The sequence below is a fragment of the Chelonoidis abingdonii genome, chromosome 24 (assembly GCF_003597395.2).
Source record: "Chelonoidis abingdonii isolate Lonesome George chromosome 24, CheloAbing_2.0, whole genome shotgun sequence".
Taxonomy (NCBI): Eukaryota; Metazoa; Chordata; order Testudines; family Testudinidae; genus Chelonoidis; species Chelonoidis abingdonii.
Genome location: NC_133792.1, coordinates 13,607,697 through 13,621,648, shown reverse-complemented (window position 1 = coordinate 13,621,648; position 13,952 = coordinate 13,607,697). Strand labels below are relative to the sequence as shown.

Here is a 13,952-nt window from a genome sequence, read left to right as displayed (position 1 = left end):
AGAAGTCAAAAAGAACTTGGATTTGAGAGGAAAGGGCCCAACCCACTAAAGAAACCTGACCAACACACAAAAATCTCTCTGTCAACTCAGATTCTTACCGGAGACTCTGCAGGAGATGGAGCAACCTCTTTGGAATCTGCTGTCAAAAAAAGACGTGGAGGCTTAGGGGGAGGTTCCTCGCCAAATGTCAGTTTAACCACTGGATAGTCACTGCATTTGAAGAAATTTTTAAAGAGGTCACTATGGAATAGAATATGATACAGGAACACTAGTGCAGTGCCAGAATTACACAAGCAAGGTTTAAATTAATCCTAAGTGCACTGGACAGTAAGACTCCCTGATTCATACCTGGGATTCAAGCCTGTGAGAAATCAACAGGTAGCATGCGTCTTTAAAGTGAATGGTAAGGAAATAAGCCTTTATTATGCTGCTAGTGTTTATACTTATGTCAGGATACCTAGCACTCTGACATTATGTGTGATGAAAGCTATAGAAATGCCTATAAATAAAACGGCCATCTGATGAAGAATTTAAAGTAAACATCTATTTTTGACTATGTCACAGCAATGTAGTTTAGCTTAATAACCAAGTTGATCTTCCTTCTTACAAGGGCTAGTGGACCAGTGAAAAATATCCTCTTCTAGAGGAGCAAATCTAAAAGCTAAAATACAAAGCTTTGGAACACATTCAAGTTGGTGGTTAGGTTATTTGCAACCACAGGAAAGAAGGTTATGATCTATACTAGCACGAGTTAAACTGTGGCCCTGTATAGTACTCAGATAGTATATAATGAAAATAACGTGCCACATTTGAGTTTGGCCCTGGATAAATTAGCATTTGACCAAATAAAGTTAAGTTTAGTACTGATAAAAGTTAAAGCAGCTTTTGACTTTAGGTGCAAAGGCACTGAAGCAGGCTGTGCACTTGCCTATTTTCCCCCCACCATCATACTCCCAAATTCACTTTCCCAATGTCATGCCTAATATCATAAGAAATAAGTGGAAACGTGTGAGTAATTGCTGATGAACCGTTATTTTATTTAGCAAAGTGAGAATGGGCCTTGGACTATTAGATGGAGATCTGTTACCCACTCCTTCTCACATGAGCCTCTCACAATTCCTGTTTACAAAGAGTCATCTGTTTGTGGTCACTCACAGATTTTGCAGGAAAACAACCACTTCAGACTGGATCCTTCTACTATGACCCCAGACTGAGACACCAAATTATTGGTCCACACCAGGCCCACTGATCGGGGGGAGGGGGGAGCGAGGGGGCACAAAGGGGCAATTGCCCAGACGCTTGGGTGGTTTTAAATGGTCTGGGGGCCCCGGGGCCATTGCCACTGGTGCGGTAGTGGCCAGGAATCCCAGGCCCTTTTAAATAGCCCAGGTGGGCCACAGGGCTCCTAGGTCCACGTGGGGTCGTACCGGCAGAGGTGAAGGCAACCAGGCAGGCATGTGGAAGCCCTGGCTGTGCTGGCAGCTCACTGGGCACCAGCAACACAGCTGGCAGCAGCTTGGGCCCATGGACTATTCTACCCTGGGGCCCGGAACTGCTGTCGGCGGGCCTGGTCCACACTGAACAATGGCCAGCGTGATGGAATCTTAACAGCATGTCAGCACTGCAACTGGGAGGTGTGATTTCCACGGTGAGTAGACAGACTCGTGCTAGCTCACCTTGAGCTAGCGCCTAAAAATAGCAGTGTGAACATTATGTCCCTGGTGGCAGCTCAGGCTAGCCACCCAAGTGCAAGCCCACCTGACCCCTGGGTCTGAGAACACACTGGACATCATTCTGAACCATCTTGAGCTGAGGGCAGTTGAAAAGGAACTGCAATGGCAACAGATTTGCACCTGCCTACATGTCCCTGCACAGGAACATGCAGAGGCATAGTGCGCAGATGCAGACCTTTGGACACTGCTAGCTAAAATCTCCAATTGAGAGTGCCCAGGCACATGCACATCCTATGGTGGCGCACCCATAGGAGCACATACTCAAAGAAGAACCATGATTCTGGAAATCTATCCAATGGTAAACAATAAATCAGAGGTGGCCCTACAATACTGAATGCTCCATAAATTTCACACCATCTCAGCCAGTATTAGCTTTTCTTAATAGCTGAAGCTGAATTTCCTACATAGATTTTTCACACAAAAGGTCTTTCACCACCCTGTGGAGTTTCACCAAGTTTTAATTTTGTGCCCATTCCAGTTTGTCGAATAACATTAACTAGAACAAGACTTACCTGCCCAACATGGACATTGAATCAGTTTGAGTTTGCAGCCGTGCTGGAGAGGTAAAGTCTGTATGAATGGGAGTATGAAATGGGGGGCTTAGCGTGCTCATGGAACTACATGGAGGGAGGATGCTCATCATTAGACGACCCCAGGTAGCAATATTTATGTTCATCTGAGAAGCTCGGAGAAACTCCTTTCCTGGAGAAGAAGAAACCCAAATGTTACTGAGATTACCGTGCCAAGCACTGCATGAACCACTGCCCTACTTAGTTCATCGAGGCAGCCATTTGCTCACCCCAAAACGAGGCCCAGTTTGGGGATGGAGGGCCAAAAGGCACCATAACTATATTTCCTAGACAATCAGAACAGCTGACAGACTCATAGGTAAGTAACGATTAAAAGTATTCATAAGGTCCTAGTAGTTGGAGCTGAAAAAGACCTCTCACTTCATCATGTCCAGACCCCTGCAATTGTGAGGTATAATCCTCACACAGAGGATGTAGCAGATATTAAACTGATACTCTACTAGATCTTGGCCAAAAGATAATGTGAAGGTACTATAGTCTCATTTTCAACCCCCACTTCCATGCTGAATTTAAGTGTCTCAGCCAGAGAACAGAAAAATTGTGAAAATAAATTGTGGATGAGTTTTTAAGGTCTTTCCATGATTTTTGCTGTTTCCTGCAGAATCAAAGTTTTTGTTTAAAAAAAAAATGAGCTTTTCCAATTGCAAAGAGCCTTCAGAATATAAATTCTCACACTCTCTCTCCAGCTCTGGAGAAAAAGAGCACATGAGCTGTGCCACCCACCAACCCATTCACCTTGCTGAAGTGTCAGCTTTAAAGCCTTGTTGGACAACATGGCTTTGTCTAAATTTTCTAGGAAATCTCTCACCACTCCCACTTATCAGTGGTAGCACAGGTGGTTAGGGTGACTAGATGTCCCGATTTTATAGGGACAGTCCTAATATTTGGGGCTTTTTCTTACATAGGCACCTATTACGCTCCACACCCCATCCCAATTTTTCCCACTTGCTATCTGGTCATCCTACAGGTGGTAGGAACACACATAGATTGAGGCTTGGATCCTACTAGCAACAGTCCTGTTCAAAAACTACTAATCATAGTCCCTGACACTGTAATCATGTTAGGCATGGATGTAAACAGTGTTACAGCCATGCCTCTATCACTTCCCTAGTGAGTGGAGATATTGCCACACTCTAATAGATCTCACCTACACACATACATTAACCCAGAAGCATTCCAAAATGTACACCGCTCTCTTGATATAACATCACCTGACATAACACAAATTTGGATATAACATGGTAAAGCAGTACTCCAGGGTGGAGGGCGGGGCTGCACACTCCGGTGCATCAAAGCAAGTTCAATATAACACGATTTCACCTGTAACACGGTAAGATTTTTTGGCTCTCAAGGACAGCGTTATATTGAGGTAGAGGTGTACCATAAACCAGGGATCCTGGAACAATTTTTACGGTGGGGGTGCTGAGAGCCATTGAACCAAACTGTAAACCATGTATATAATGGAAACCACTTCAAGCCATGGGGTGCTGCAGCATCCCCCGCATAGACAACCACATAACCATACATGCCGCTAATTGGCGTGGCTGTCAGTTCACAGGCTGGTTACCTTTCTGTTTGGGGAAAATACGTTTCTGGCGCTGCAGATTGGACCGTCTCTCAATCACAGGGTTACAGAAGGTCACCTGCCAGGGAAGCAGAGGAGACTCTACAGGGCAGTTCACTTCCCTCCTGAACACATGCTTAGCCTTCTGCTCAAATAGACCATTCACACCCATTCAGCAAACTAGGAGTCACATATGCAGGCAGACTCCAGACTGAGTTATACTATCTACTCCCCTCAGGTGCTATGTTAAAAAAAATAAAGAAAAAAAATAAAGTGAGAAGTATCCATTAACATGAAGTACAGAGAATCTGACAAAGGCAGAAAGATTGGCTCATAACTAGGGCCCTATCAAACTCACAGCCACGAAAGACACGTCACAGACCATGAAATCTGGTCTTCTGTGTGCTTTTACCTTATACTATACAGATTTCATGGGGGAGACCAGCGTTTCTCAAATTGGGGGTCCTGACTCAAAAGGGAGTTGCGGGGGGGTCGCAAGGTTATTTTAGGGGGCTTGCGGTATTGACACCCTTACTTCTGCACTGCTTTCAGAGCTGGACGGCCGGAGACTGGAGGCTGCTGACTGAGGGCCCAGCTCTGCAGGCAGCAGCGCAGAAATAAGGGTGGGAATACCATACCATGCCATCCTTACTTCTGTGTTGCTGCTGGTGGCAGCTCTGCCTTCACAGCTGGGCTCCTGGCCAGCAGCCGCCGCTCTCCAGCTGCCCATCTCTGAAGGCAGTGCCACTGCCAGCAGCCACACAGAAATAAGGGGAGCTGTACTATAGGGTAGGGTAGGGTAGAAGTAAGGGTAGCAGACCCCCCCCCTCCCCCCCAACTCCTTTTTGGGTCAAGACCACTACAATTACAACACCGTGAAATTTGAGATTTAAATAGCTGAAATCATTAAATTTACTATTTTAAAAATCCTATGACCATAAAATTGAGCAAAATGGACCGTGAATTTGGTGGGATCCTACTTATAACATTTCTAAGGTGTCTTCCATCCCAACTGAGGCCAGTGTACTTTTCAAATTATATACATAAAGCACTGATGAAATGCAGCTACCTCCAAAGTGGGAAGCAGCAGCCAGTCACTCCACAACACAAGAGTGACAAGAGGGGAAATTTTGGCTAAGGAGACTGGATCAGACGCCAATTTAGGAAAGATGCCCTCAGATCTTTTGTCTCCTGCAAAGGAGACAGGACTGTGTTTTTTAAGGATTACCTGGAAGATCTCGTAACAAATTGAGTTCCATGCACTTTGGACTTGTCCACACTGGCAATTTACAGAGCTGGAACTTTCTGACTCAGGGGTGTGAAAAAACATCCCCCCAAGTGCAGCAAGTTCCAGCGCTGTAAAGTGCCAGTGTAGACAGGGCACCAGCACTGGCAGCCACACTCCCAGGCTGGTAGTTACGTCCCTTGTGAAGGTGAGTTTTTTAGAGCACTGGGAGAGCTCTCTCCCAGCAAAGCGCTGCCAAAGCAGTACTTTAGCATTGCCAGTGTAGACTAGCCCTTTATTATCTCAAAAGATGAAGGGGTAAGCCCAACCTGATAGGATTTGATCCCGTGGTTCCAGACAGTCTGGGTAATTCAAACCTAACCATTAAGCCACCCTCTTTAACATAAAGTGTTGCTAATGACTCCTAACAAAAGCAAGTCAAAGACTGTGGTTTTTTATGTAGTGATCAGGTAATTACAGTGGGGTCCTTTAAGGGTCACTCCTGACTACAAACAAACTCATCTTTTTAAAGTATTTCTTTCCTTGTTTCCAGTTGGTGCTTTAGTCCTCAACCATCTGAGTGCAGACTGTATCAGCCACAAAGAACACTTCTTACGGTGGGTAATAATTAATGATTGTTGTTTTTTAATCAGATTTTTATTTTAAATCAATTTTTTAAATTTAAATTAAATAAGCATTTTTTTAAATAAACCTATTTAGAATGACATTTTAAATTACGGCAATCTATGTTAAGGCTTAAGTTTACTGTAATTTATTAAATTAATTTAAATTAAATAAAAACATATAATATTATGAAGTAAATGTTTGCTGCCAAGTTTTAAAGTTATATCACTGAACTGGTGAAAGTCACTGGCTAAATACCTCTCACCAGTGTTTGTTGATTTGCTAAACCAGCTTTTTCAGCAGATGCAGAAAGAATATATTTTATTTCAGTTTACTCAACTAGTTCAGTTTAATGGACTAGTTCATTCTAAGTTAAGAGATCAATGGGAACTGAAAGTGCTGGAAAACTTGTTTTCCTCTTTCAATCTATGAATCAAAATTAGGTGCAGGAGGATGAAATCTATTCTTTCTGAAATCCTGAAGGACATGGTGACAAGAAACAATTAGTTCAATTTATTAATTACAGATAATACTTTATTTGTTTAATAAATCAGTTAGTTTTAAATGCAAAACATGTTTTGATTAACTTTTTCATTAACTTTCTTTAAATGTATCCAGCATATTTAAGGTAGTTTTATTTAATAATTTTTAAATGCTGTTTTGTGCATTTTTTATTTTATTTGAATTTCCATCTACATAGACATTGACACAAACACAGGTATAAAAAATGATCATTTAGTAAATAACAAATGCATCATTCACCATTCCCTAAAACAATACAAAAAATAAAAATTAAGAATCTAAATAAATGAAAGTTAAGCTATATAATTGTTTAAATAAATGTGTGTATAACATATCCTCCCTGTTCACTCCCTTCATTCTCAGACAAGCACCTATTTCCAGGGTAGACACCACACTCTAAACAGGGGGAATGGAAACTATTTGAATTACAAGTGGTAACCATCCCTCCTCCTCTCCCCACTAGAAGACAAGCAGATTACTTTTGAGGTATAAAGGCAATACATTGAGGCCATGTCTACACTACGGGATAATATCGAATTAGCTAAAATCGGTTTTATAAAACTGATATTATATATTCGATTTCATGCGGCCACACTAGGCACAGTAATTCGGCGTTGTGTGTCCATGGTCCGAGGCTAACGTCGATTTCTGAACGGTTGCTTTGGTAGCTCTTCCATGCTATTTCCTAGTTCCCGCAGTCTCTCCCGCCTTGGAATTCGTTGAATCGGTGATCTTATTGTCGCGGTGGTTCTGGTAATATGTCATTCAGTCATTCCTACTCGGGAACAACATCAGCTGACACTCCTTTCGCGCCGTTTCTCTGGATTGCCCTGGCAGACGCCATAGGCCGGCACACATGGAGCCGCTCAGCTTTTTTTTTTTTCGGCACGTATGTGTACTGGATGCCGCGGAGAGAGAGGCGATACTCCATGCTACACAGCCGATCCACTTGCTTGCAATGATAGCAGCGATGGTTACCGGTTGTTCTTACCATCTACTGCCGGAGAAAACTGGCAATGAGATGACGGTTATCTCTCCCCTCTGTACTGTCCGCTGCTATCATGAGTGCCCTGGCTGAAATTGGCGGGGTGCAACGCAAATTGGATTGACTCACTGGGACTGGTCAATCCCTCCCTTATGGTTTCTAAAATAGAGTGTCTCGCTAGATACGGGGAGTGTTTCAGGACAGTTGTATCGAGCACCAGTCTGCTGCGTGTTCATGCTTTACAGGTGGGTGGCCTGCCAACCCCACCCGTGCGTCGCTTCCCTCTCCTCACTTCCTGGGCTACTTCGTGCGGGGCCTCTGTCCCCCCCTTTTGTGTCATGACGTTTAAGGCATGCAGCATCAGAACCGATTGTTAGTGAGATATTGAGTGTGGGCCGAGCCTTCGGGGTCTGCGTGGCCGGGCAGTGACGATCTCTTCTTACGTCAGAAGGAGGGGGGCTTGACAGCTCAGCCCTAGTGCTATGATGACAGCAGTTACCGGGGCCGTCATGTACCTTCGTGGGATACTGGGAGTATCTCTCATTTTCATTACCCCCCAGGTTGACCCCGGCGCAGCCTCACCGTGAGCGCGGCGCGACCTCAGGCTGACTGGCCGCCGGCTTCGTCAGTATTGATCTGCCTACCACGGAAGTCGCGCGAAGAGGGGATTACTGCCTTCACTGCTGCCGCATCGCGTCTCAGCGGGCTTCCCGCTAGGGTGCATTGAAGTCAAGAAATGATTTCTTTCCCTTTCGTTCGATGTTGGTGGTTGGCCCGGCGGGGGGACTGAGGAGCTTTCCTGCTGACCACGCAAACCACTGTGTTAACCTACGACATGAGCTTGGCGCCAGCAATGAATACTTGTAGGACGCTGTGGACTGTGGGTAGCCGGAGTCCTCAGTACCCCTGATGAGTGCAGCGTCGCCTGAGTCTGGGCTTCCCTTCGCTTGTCACGCACGCTTGTAGTATCCTGGAGATTGTTTTTTCAATGTCGTGTGGCTTTAGTGTCTGTACTGGAGCTTCTGATGCCTACACACTCGATCTCGTCGGGTCCACAGCGATCGCTCTAGTATCTCCCATCCCGGTGCCTGACTGGAGCTCTTTTTTGAGTTGAGGCTGCATCGCCACCGTTGCTTGATCAATGCTCCGTCTGGGTGCAAAGAAATGTGATTCAAGTTTCGCGGGGTTTTCTGTTTACCTGCCCGCTGCTCTATCGTCAATCTTGCTGTCCAAGATTAGCAGGTCAGTGGAGTTTGCATATCTGTGGCCCGCTATCCGCTTGCTTGTATTGCCAATGACGTGTTGAATATTCCGTCCACAACTACCGTATCCGATTGTATATCGGATTTACGTACTCCTCTCGTCGGGGTGGAGTACAGAAATCGATTTAAAGAGCCCTTTATATCGATATAAAGGGCGTTGTAGTGTGGACAGGTACAGCGTTAAATCAATTTAACACTCTTTAAATCGATTTAAACGCGTAGTGTAGACCAGGCCTGAGTGAGGGTGGGAGTGTATCTAGGGGTTAGAATAGAGAAATGGGAGTCAAGACTCCTGAGTTCTAGTCCCAGCTCCCCCATTGACTCCTGTGTGACTTTGGGTAAGTTACTTCACCTATCCATGTCTCAGTTTACCCATTTGTCTGCAACCTTCTCAACGCAAGGAGAGTCAAACCCAACAGAATTACCTATCACTTCAGTGAAAACCTCTGGAGCAGTGACTCTTATGGATGAAAAATGTAAAATTTAGAGCCTTTACCTCTGCAAAAAGCATCCCTTGGGGTTCCAGAGAGAGGCACATCCCATGGCGTTCATTATCGAGAAAGTCATCCAAGCGCAAGAACTTCACTGCACACAGCTCTCTCCAGTCATGCCAATAAACTGCAATCTCCAGCTCTCGGGACTGAAAGAAGAGAAGCAGAGAGCTTGGTAATGGACAAGGTCAATGACCTGGCACACACACATTCCCATAACCTACACACTCTGAACTCCACCTTTTCCTGCCCTGTAGAAATTCCATGCAGCTAAACAATGCGGTGTGTAAGAGACCTGCTCCAAGGAAGAGGTGATAGTTCCTCATTCCTACTGCTTCCCACCTCTTTGGTCTTTTCAGACCTTCAGAAGCTACAACTTTCTTTAAAAAGACTGCTCATTTTCATGTAATTTCTTGACTTTGCTCCTACATAAGACTGAACCTCATCCTAAATATTCTGAAGTGAGCTGTATTGCAGGTAAAAGATTGAGTAGGGCCGCTCAAATGGAGACAGAAGAGGGACATCAAATGCTCAGATGGAAGCTATACCAGAGGTAACCTGTACTTACAGTAGATTTAAGAATGGGGAGAAGGCTACATTATCAGTCCCAGTAAAGAGATGGATCAAAAATGGAATGACAAGTATATCACCAAATCCACAGAAATAATTCAAATAAAGTTAAAGATCAAAAAAGGGACACAACACAGGGGGTCTGAGGATAAGACTGAAGAGATCCTGGAATTCCTATCATCCTACAGAAATAAACTCTTACCCGATCCAGCTCAATGACAAAGCTTTGGTCCCAAGCCTGGTTATTAACTGGGCCCCAGTTTGTCTGACCAACCACTTTATTGTCCACTTTGAGCACAGCGAGCACCTCATCTGGACAAGGGAGAAAGTGTAGGTTACAATCTTTTATATGGTCATAAATTGGAATATACTTCTTGCTGGAGGTAGCCACACAATCTAATGAGATTTCCAGCATAGGAGATCACTAAGGGGGGCAGGAGACCAAATGATTCAGCCTCTTCCTCTGTTTCAGGAACCAAGTTTCCAGGTTTCCTCTCATTGCACTCACACCAGACTGAAAGGTGGCAGGCACATTAGAAGACACCATCACTGATGCAACAGAGAATATCATACTCACTACACAGCTCCTCATTCCGCAAGTGCTTTGCTGCAGTACTGCGGCCATGAATACTCATCCCAGCTCGTGCTCGGGTCAGGGATTTCATGTCACTTGGGCTCCCATGATTGGGAGATGAACCAAACACTCGGGAACGTCCTGGAACTTTTTCCAACAGATCTTGACACCCCATCAGTCTCACTTCTAATGAACCTGAGGAATTTCACCGAAGAGTGTTATTCTCAAGAAAAGTGAAATTATTCTAGTCAGTCCACACAGGAAGTCAGAAACTTTAGATTTATGCAGTCTAGGTATCTTACACTTTTAAACCAGCCTTCAGTAGCTATTAAAGTCATTACAACCTGACAGCTTTTTGGTTGCCTACATGAAACAAATTGAGGACTTGATCCAGTTCCTAATGAAACAAATGTGTACCTCACAAAACACACCAGTCATGACATGGGTATATAGGGAAGAAATATTCCCCACGCCCCGCAGCCTCAGGTACCTGTAAGAGCTGTGGGTTTGATCAATGAAGTGAAGGGCTGGATGCTGACATGCTGAGCTCCCAGAGAGGAAGCATTCACTAGCTCCTGCTTGATGAGTGCCTGCTTTGGGTGATCAGAAGAAAGCTCGTTAAGCTGCTGCTCCAGGGACAAGCGCAGCAGATCAATCTTCTGAGATGATTCTTGCAAACGACCCTGAGCCTGATAACAAGGAGCAGAGAAAAAGCTAGTACAGGCTTTGAATGAATAGCCACTGCCATTAGCTTGGTACTACTAACACGTCACAAGCGACCCAACTTCCTATCCTCAAAGGTCAGGCACCATCCTGCTCATGAAGGACAAGAAGGGACTATTAGCACCACTCATTCATCTCAAGTCACTGCTGCTCAGGCTCAGGAGGATTCTGCCCTGAATAAGCACTCTTCACAGTATTTCCGACTTGAAGAACAGACTAGGATCAAAAATCCAAAACTGGTTTCTTACATGCCAGTGCACTACAAGCAGCCACCAATTTGGACTCCTAGAGATTTCCAATTAAAGATAACTGGTATAATGAATGCCCAAGATGAATAATTACTATAACTAACACTTCACACTTATATAGAGCCTTTCATCTTAGGCCTTCAAAGCTCTTTACAAACATGAACGATGGCTCACAAAAGCCCTGTGGGGTAAGTATTATCCTCATTGTACAGATGAGTAAGCGGAGGCACAAATAGGATAAGTGACTTGCCCAAAGTTACATAGCAAATGAGTGAAATGTTTTATTAATATTTTCCTGTTCTGACCATTAGAAAAATGAAAGATTGTTGTATAGTTTACTATAAATTCATTTTTTTCTGTCCTAGCTTTATGATGTAAGTCAGTTGGCAAGTTCTGGAAATGTAACATCTCTCACAAGAACAGCATATGATCGGGGAGCTTTATATGTGGCTTTTTAAAAAACAATCACTGCATATTACAGGCAATGAATCAGATGGCAATGACAACCATACAATCTCTCAAACAGCCAGTAACAGCAGTTATACAAGGGAATTATCACCTTCTACCGTTACAGTTGCTGGGAGTAGCAGCTGCTGCAACATCACTATGAGCAGGGACTGCAGTATTATGGCAGTGCAGGGGGACTTAGACCAGTGTCAAGGGACTTGGCAGTAGGGAGCCACCATGTCATTGCTGAGAACAAGGCTAGGGCCTTAATGGGCAACAGATGTAATACTGTTTTTCCTCTGACAAAAAGGTTACTATCCAGCATAGAGAAAGTCACCACAATGCTTCAAGTAGCAATACTGCAATGGTGCTTACTTCAGCCAACACTTTGTGATCCTGCACCCGCCTGTCTCCCAGGATCTTCACCACATTTTTTGCCCCCTCAGCCACGGCAGCTTCAATGCATAGGTGATGTCGCAGTTCCTCGATGCGTAGCTCCAGGAGACTGATGGTGGCCCCCACCTTCACTGGTAAGGTTGGAGATAAATATAACAATCAGACAAGCAAGTGGCCTAGTATCTCAGGCATTGGGGCTTCATAATTCAGCAACATCTTCTCCGAGCGACGTCAGATATCAAAAGCATCTTACCTGCTGGATCCACTGCATCCTCTATTCCACCTGCTGACTGAGATACTTTCACAATCTGCATCCGAATCAGCTCAATCTTCGTCTTGCTGTCCTGGAGCATTTGCTGAGCTGCTGCCAACAGCTTCCGGTCCTGGCAAGACAGATTACAAAATGGCTAGGGACGTCCATACAGGAGAGAACTGGATTTTAATGATGTGTTAGACTAGGATAAAGATGGGGCACCACAACATACAAGGCCTTAAAAGGGGTCCCAGAAAGTCATAAAATTCCATACAATGTCCAGTTGTGCAAAAAGATGCATAAGCAACAGGGATGATGATTTCCAACCATGGTAGATACAGATGAGGGAGCTGTGATATGCTGTGACACCTATGAAAGATGTGATGAGTTTGCTAGGTAAAGTGTCTTGCCCTGTGGGTACAGTCAACTAAGAGTTTATTCTGATGTTGCAGTGATTCAGTATTGTACTTCACTAGTCAATTGTGCTGGCAGAGTTGTATGAGTGGAGGTGTGGAATAAACAAAAATGTTTAAGTTCTTTATCCTGCTCACATAGTTAAATTAAGCTTCTTAATTAAACTTTTTTATTCTCCTCTAGAATATTAAATATGATTATGCCAAACACAACAAGCATGATGAATAAGAAAGCAGTAAATTCCCAAAAAGCTCTTTCTTAAATAACTCATACACCAAGATACCATTTACTTTGCTCCATCTCTTTTGGTCTCTTTTGAAATAAACAGTATTGCACAAACTTGGTACATCGTATCAGAAACTTGATGATGTGGGATAGTGTCACACATTAAGGGTCATATTCCAAAGCATTTTATTTTCTTATCTTTGGTCAGGTATTTTGGCTCCTCTCCCTGTACTGCACCTCCCAAAGCCTGGATTGACTTTTCTGGAGGCAGCACTCCATGTCTGTGACTGACAAGATTTACCACTTCTGAGATTTCTTTTAAATCTGTTTCTAATCTAGTGGCACTACCACCAGTGTTAGATGCTGGTAGCCATTCTAATGTCTAATATTAGTAACTAATATCAGAGAACAGAAGCATAATCAGTATCTGAAGTTTAGGAAAATAAATTACCATAATGGATCAGACCCCTGGTCTATCTAGTCCAGAGTCCTGTCTGTAACAATGATCAGCACCAGATGCTTCAGTGGGAGGTACAAGAGACCCCACAGTAGGCAAACTGATTTAAATTGTACTAAATTATTGCCTCAATGACATCCTGTGACAATGAACCAACACAACCAGTATTCATAACACTGTTCCCCCATGGGATAGTACACCATGCTGTCACAGGGCTGTGCATCAGCTCATGAACATGCTCAGCCATGCAACCTAAAACAACTCTGACTTAAAGATCTGGAATAAAGATTTGTGCATGTTTGCACTTTTAACAGAAATCTTGTTCCAAGATGGCATGCTCCCTGCTTATTTCTACTTAGCAATGCTTACCTTTGACGTTGTATTTGAATACATCTGGATCATGTTCTCTGCTCCCTGTTTCACTTTCATCTCAATGTGCAACTGCTTTTTCAGAGCCTCTATCCTCCTTGCCACTGGGTTTGGGCTCCTTTCCCAGAGACAAGGGTCCGGGGACATGGAACCATCTGTGCAACAACATAGTGAATTCCATTACCCTCCTTCTCATGGTTCCCTCATAGGGTAATAGATGGGATGAGGAGGAGAGTATAAATGAGGTTTTCATCTTCAAAGACACGTACAATATATGGCC

At 44.0% G+C, this 13,952-nt stretch overlaps 1 protein-coding gene across 1 annotated transcript in view; it reads right to left on the bottom strand.

Moving 5' to 3' along the window:
* The window catches only part of PKN3 (protein kinase N3), a 29,646-nt gene that overhangs the window by 9,966 nt on the left and 5,728 nt on the right, over positions 1-13,952 (bottom strand). Inside the window, exons 3-12 of the mRNA XM_032797730.2 lie at positions 13,673-13,827; positions 12,208-12,337; positions 11,934-12,085; positions 10,631-10,829; positions 10,144-10,335; positions 9,769-9,878; positions 9,002-9,145; positions 3,891-3,966; positions 2,246-2,435; positions 99-210 (exon numbers count right to left, since the gene is read on the bottom strand). Coding sequence (XP_032653621.1) covers positions 99-210; positions 2,246-2,435; positions 3,891-3,966; positions 9,002-9,145; positions 9,769-9,878; positions 10,144-10,335; positions 10,631-10,829; positions 11,934-12,085; positions 12,208-12,337; positions 13,673-13,827 — 1,460 coding nt within the window. The remainder of the gene's footprint in view (positions 1-98; positions 211-2,245; positions 2,436-3,890; positions 3,967-9,001; positions 9,146-9,768; positions 9,879-10,143; positions 10,336-10,630; positions 10,830-11,933; positions 12,086-12,207; positions 12,338-13,672; positions 13,828-13,952) is intronic.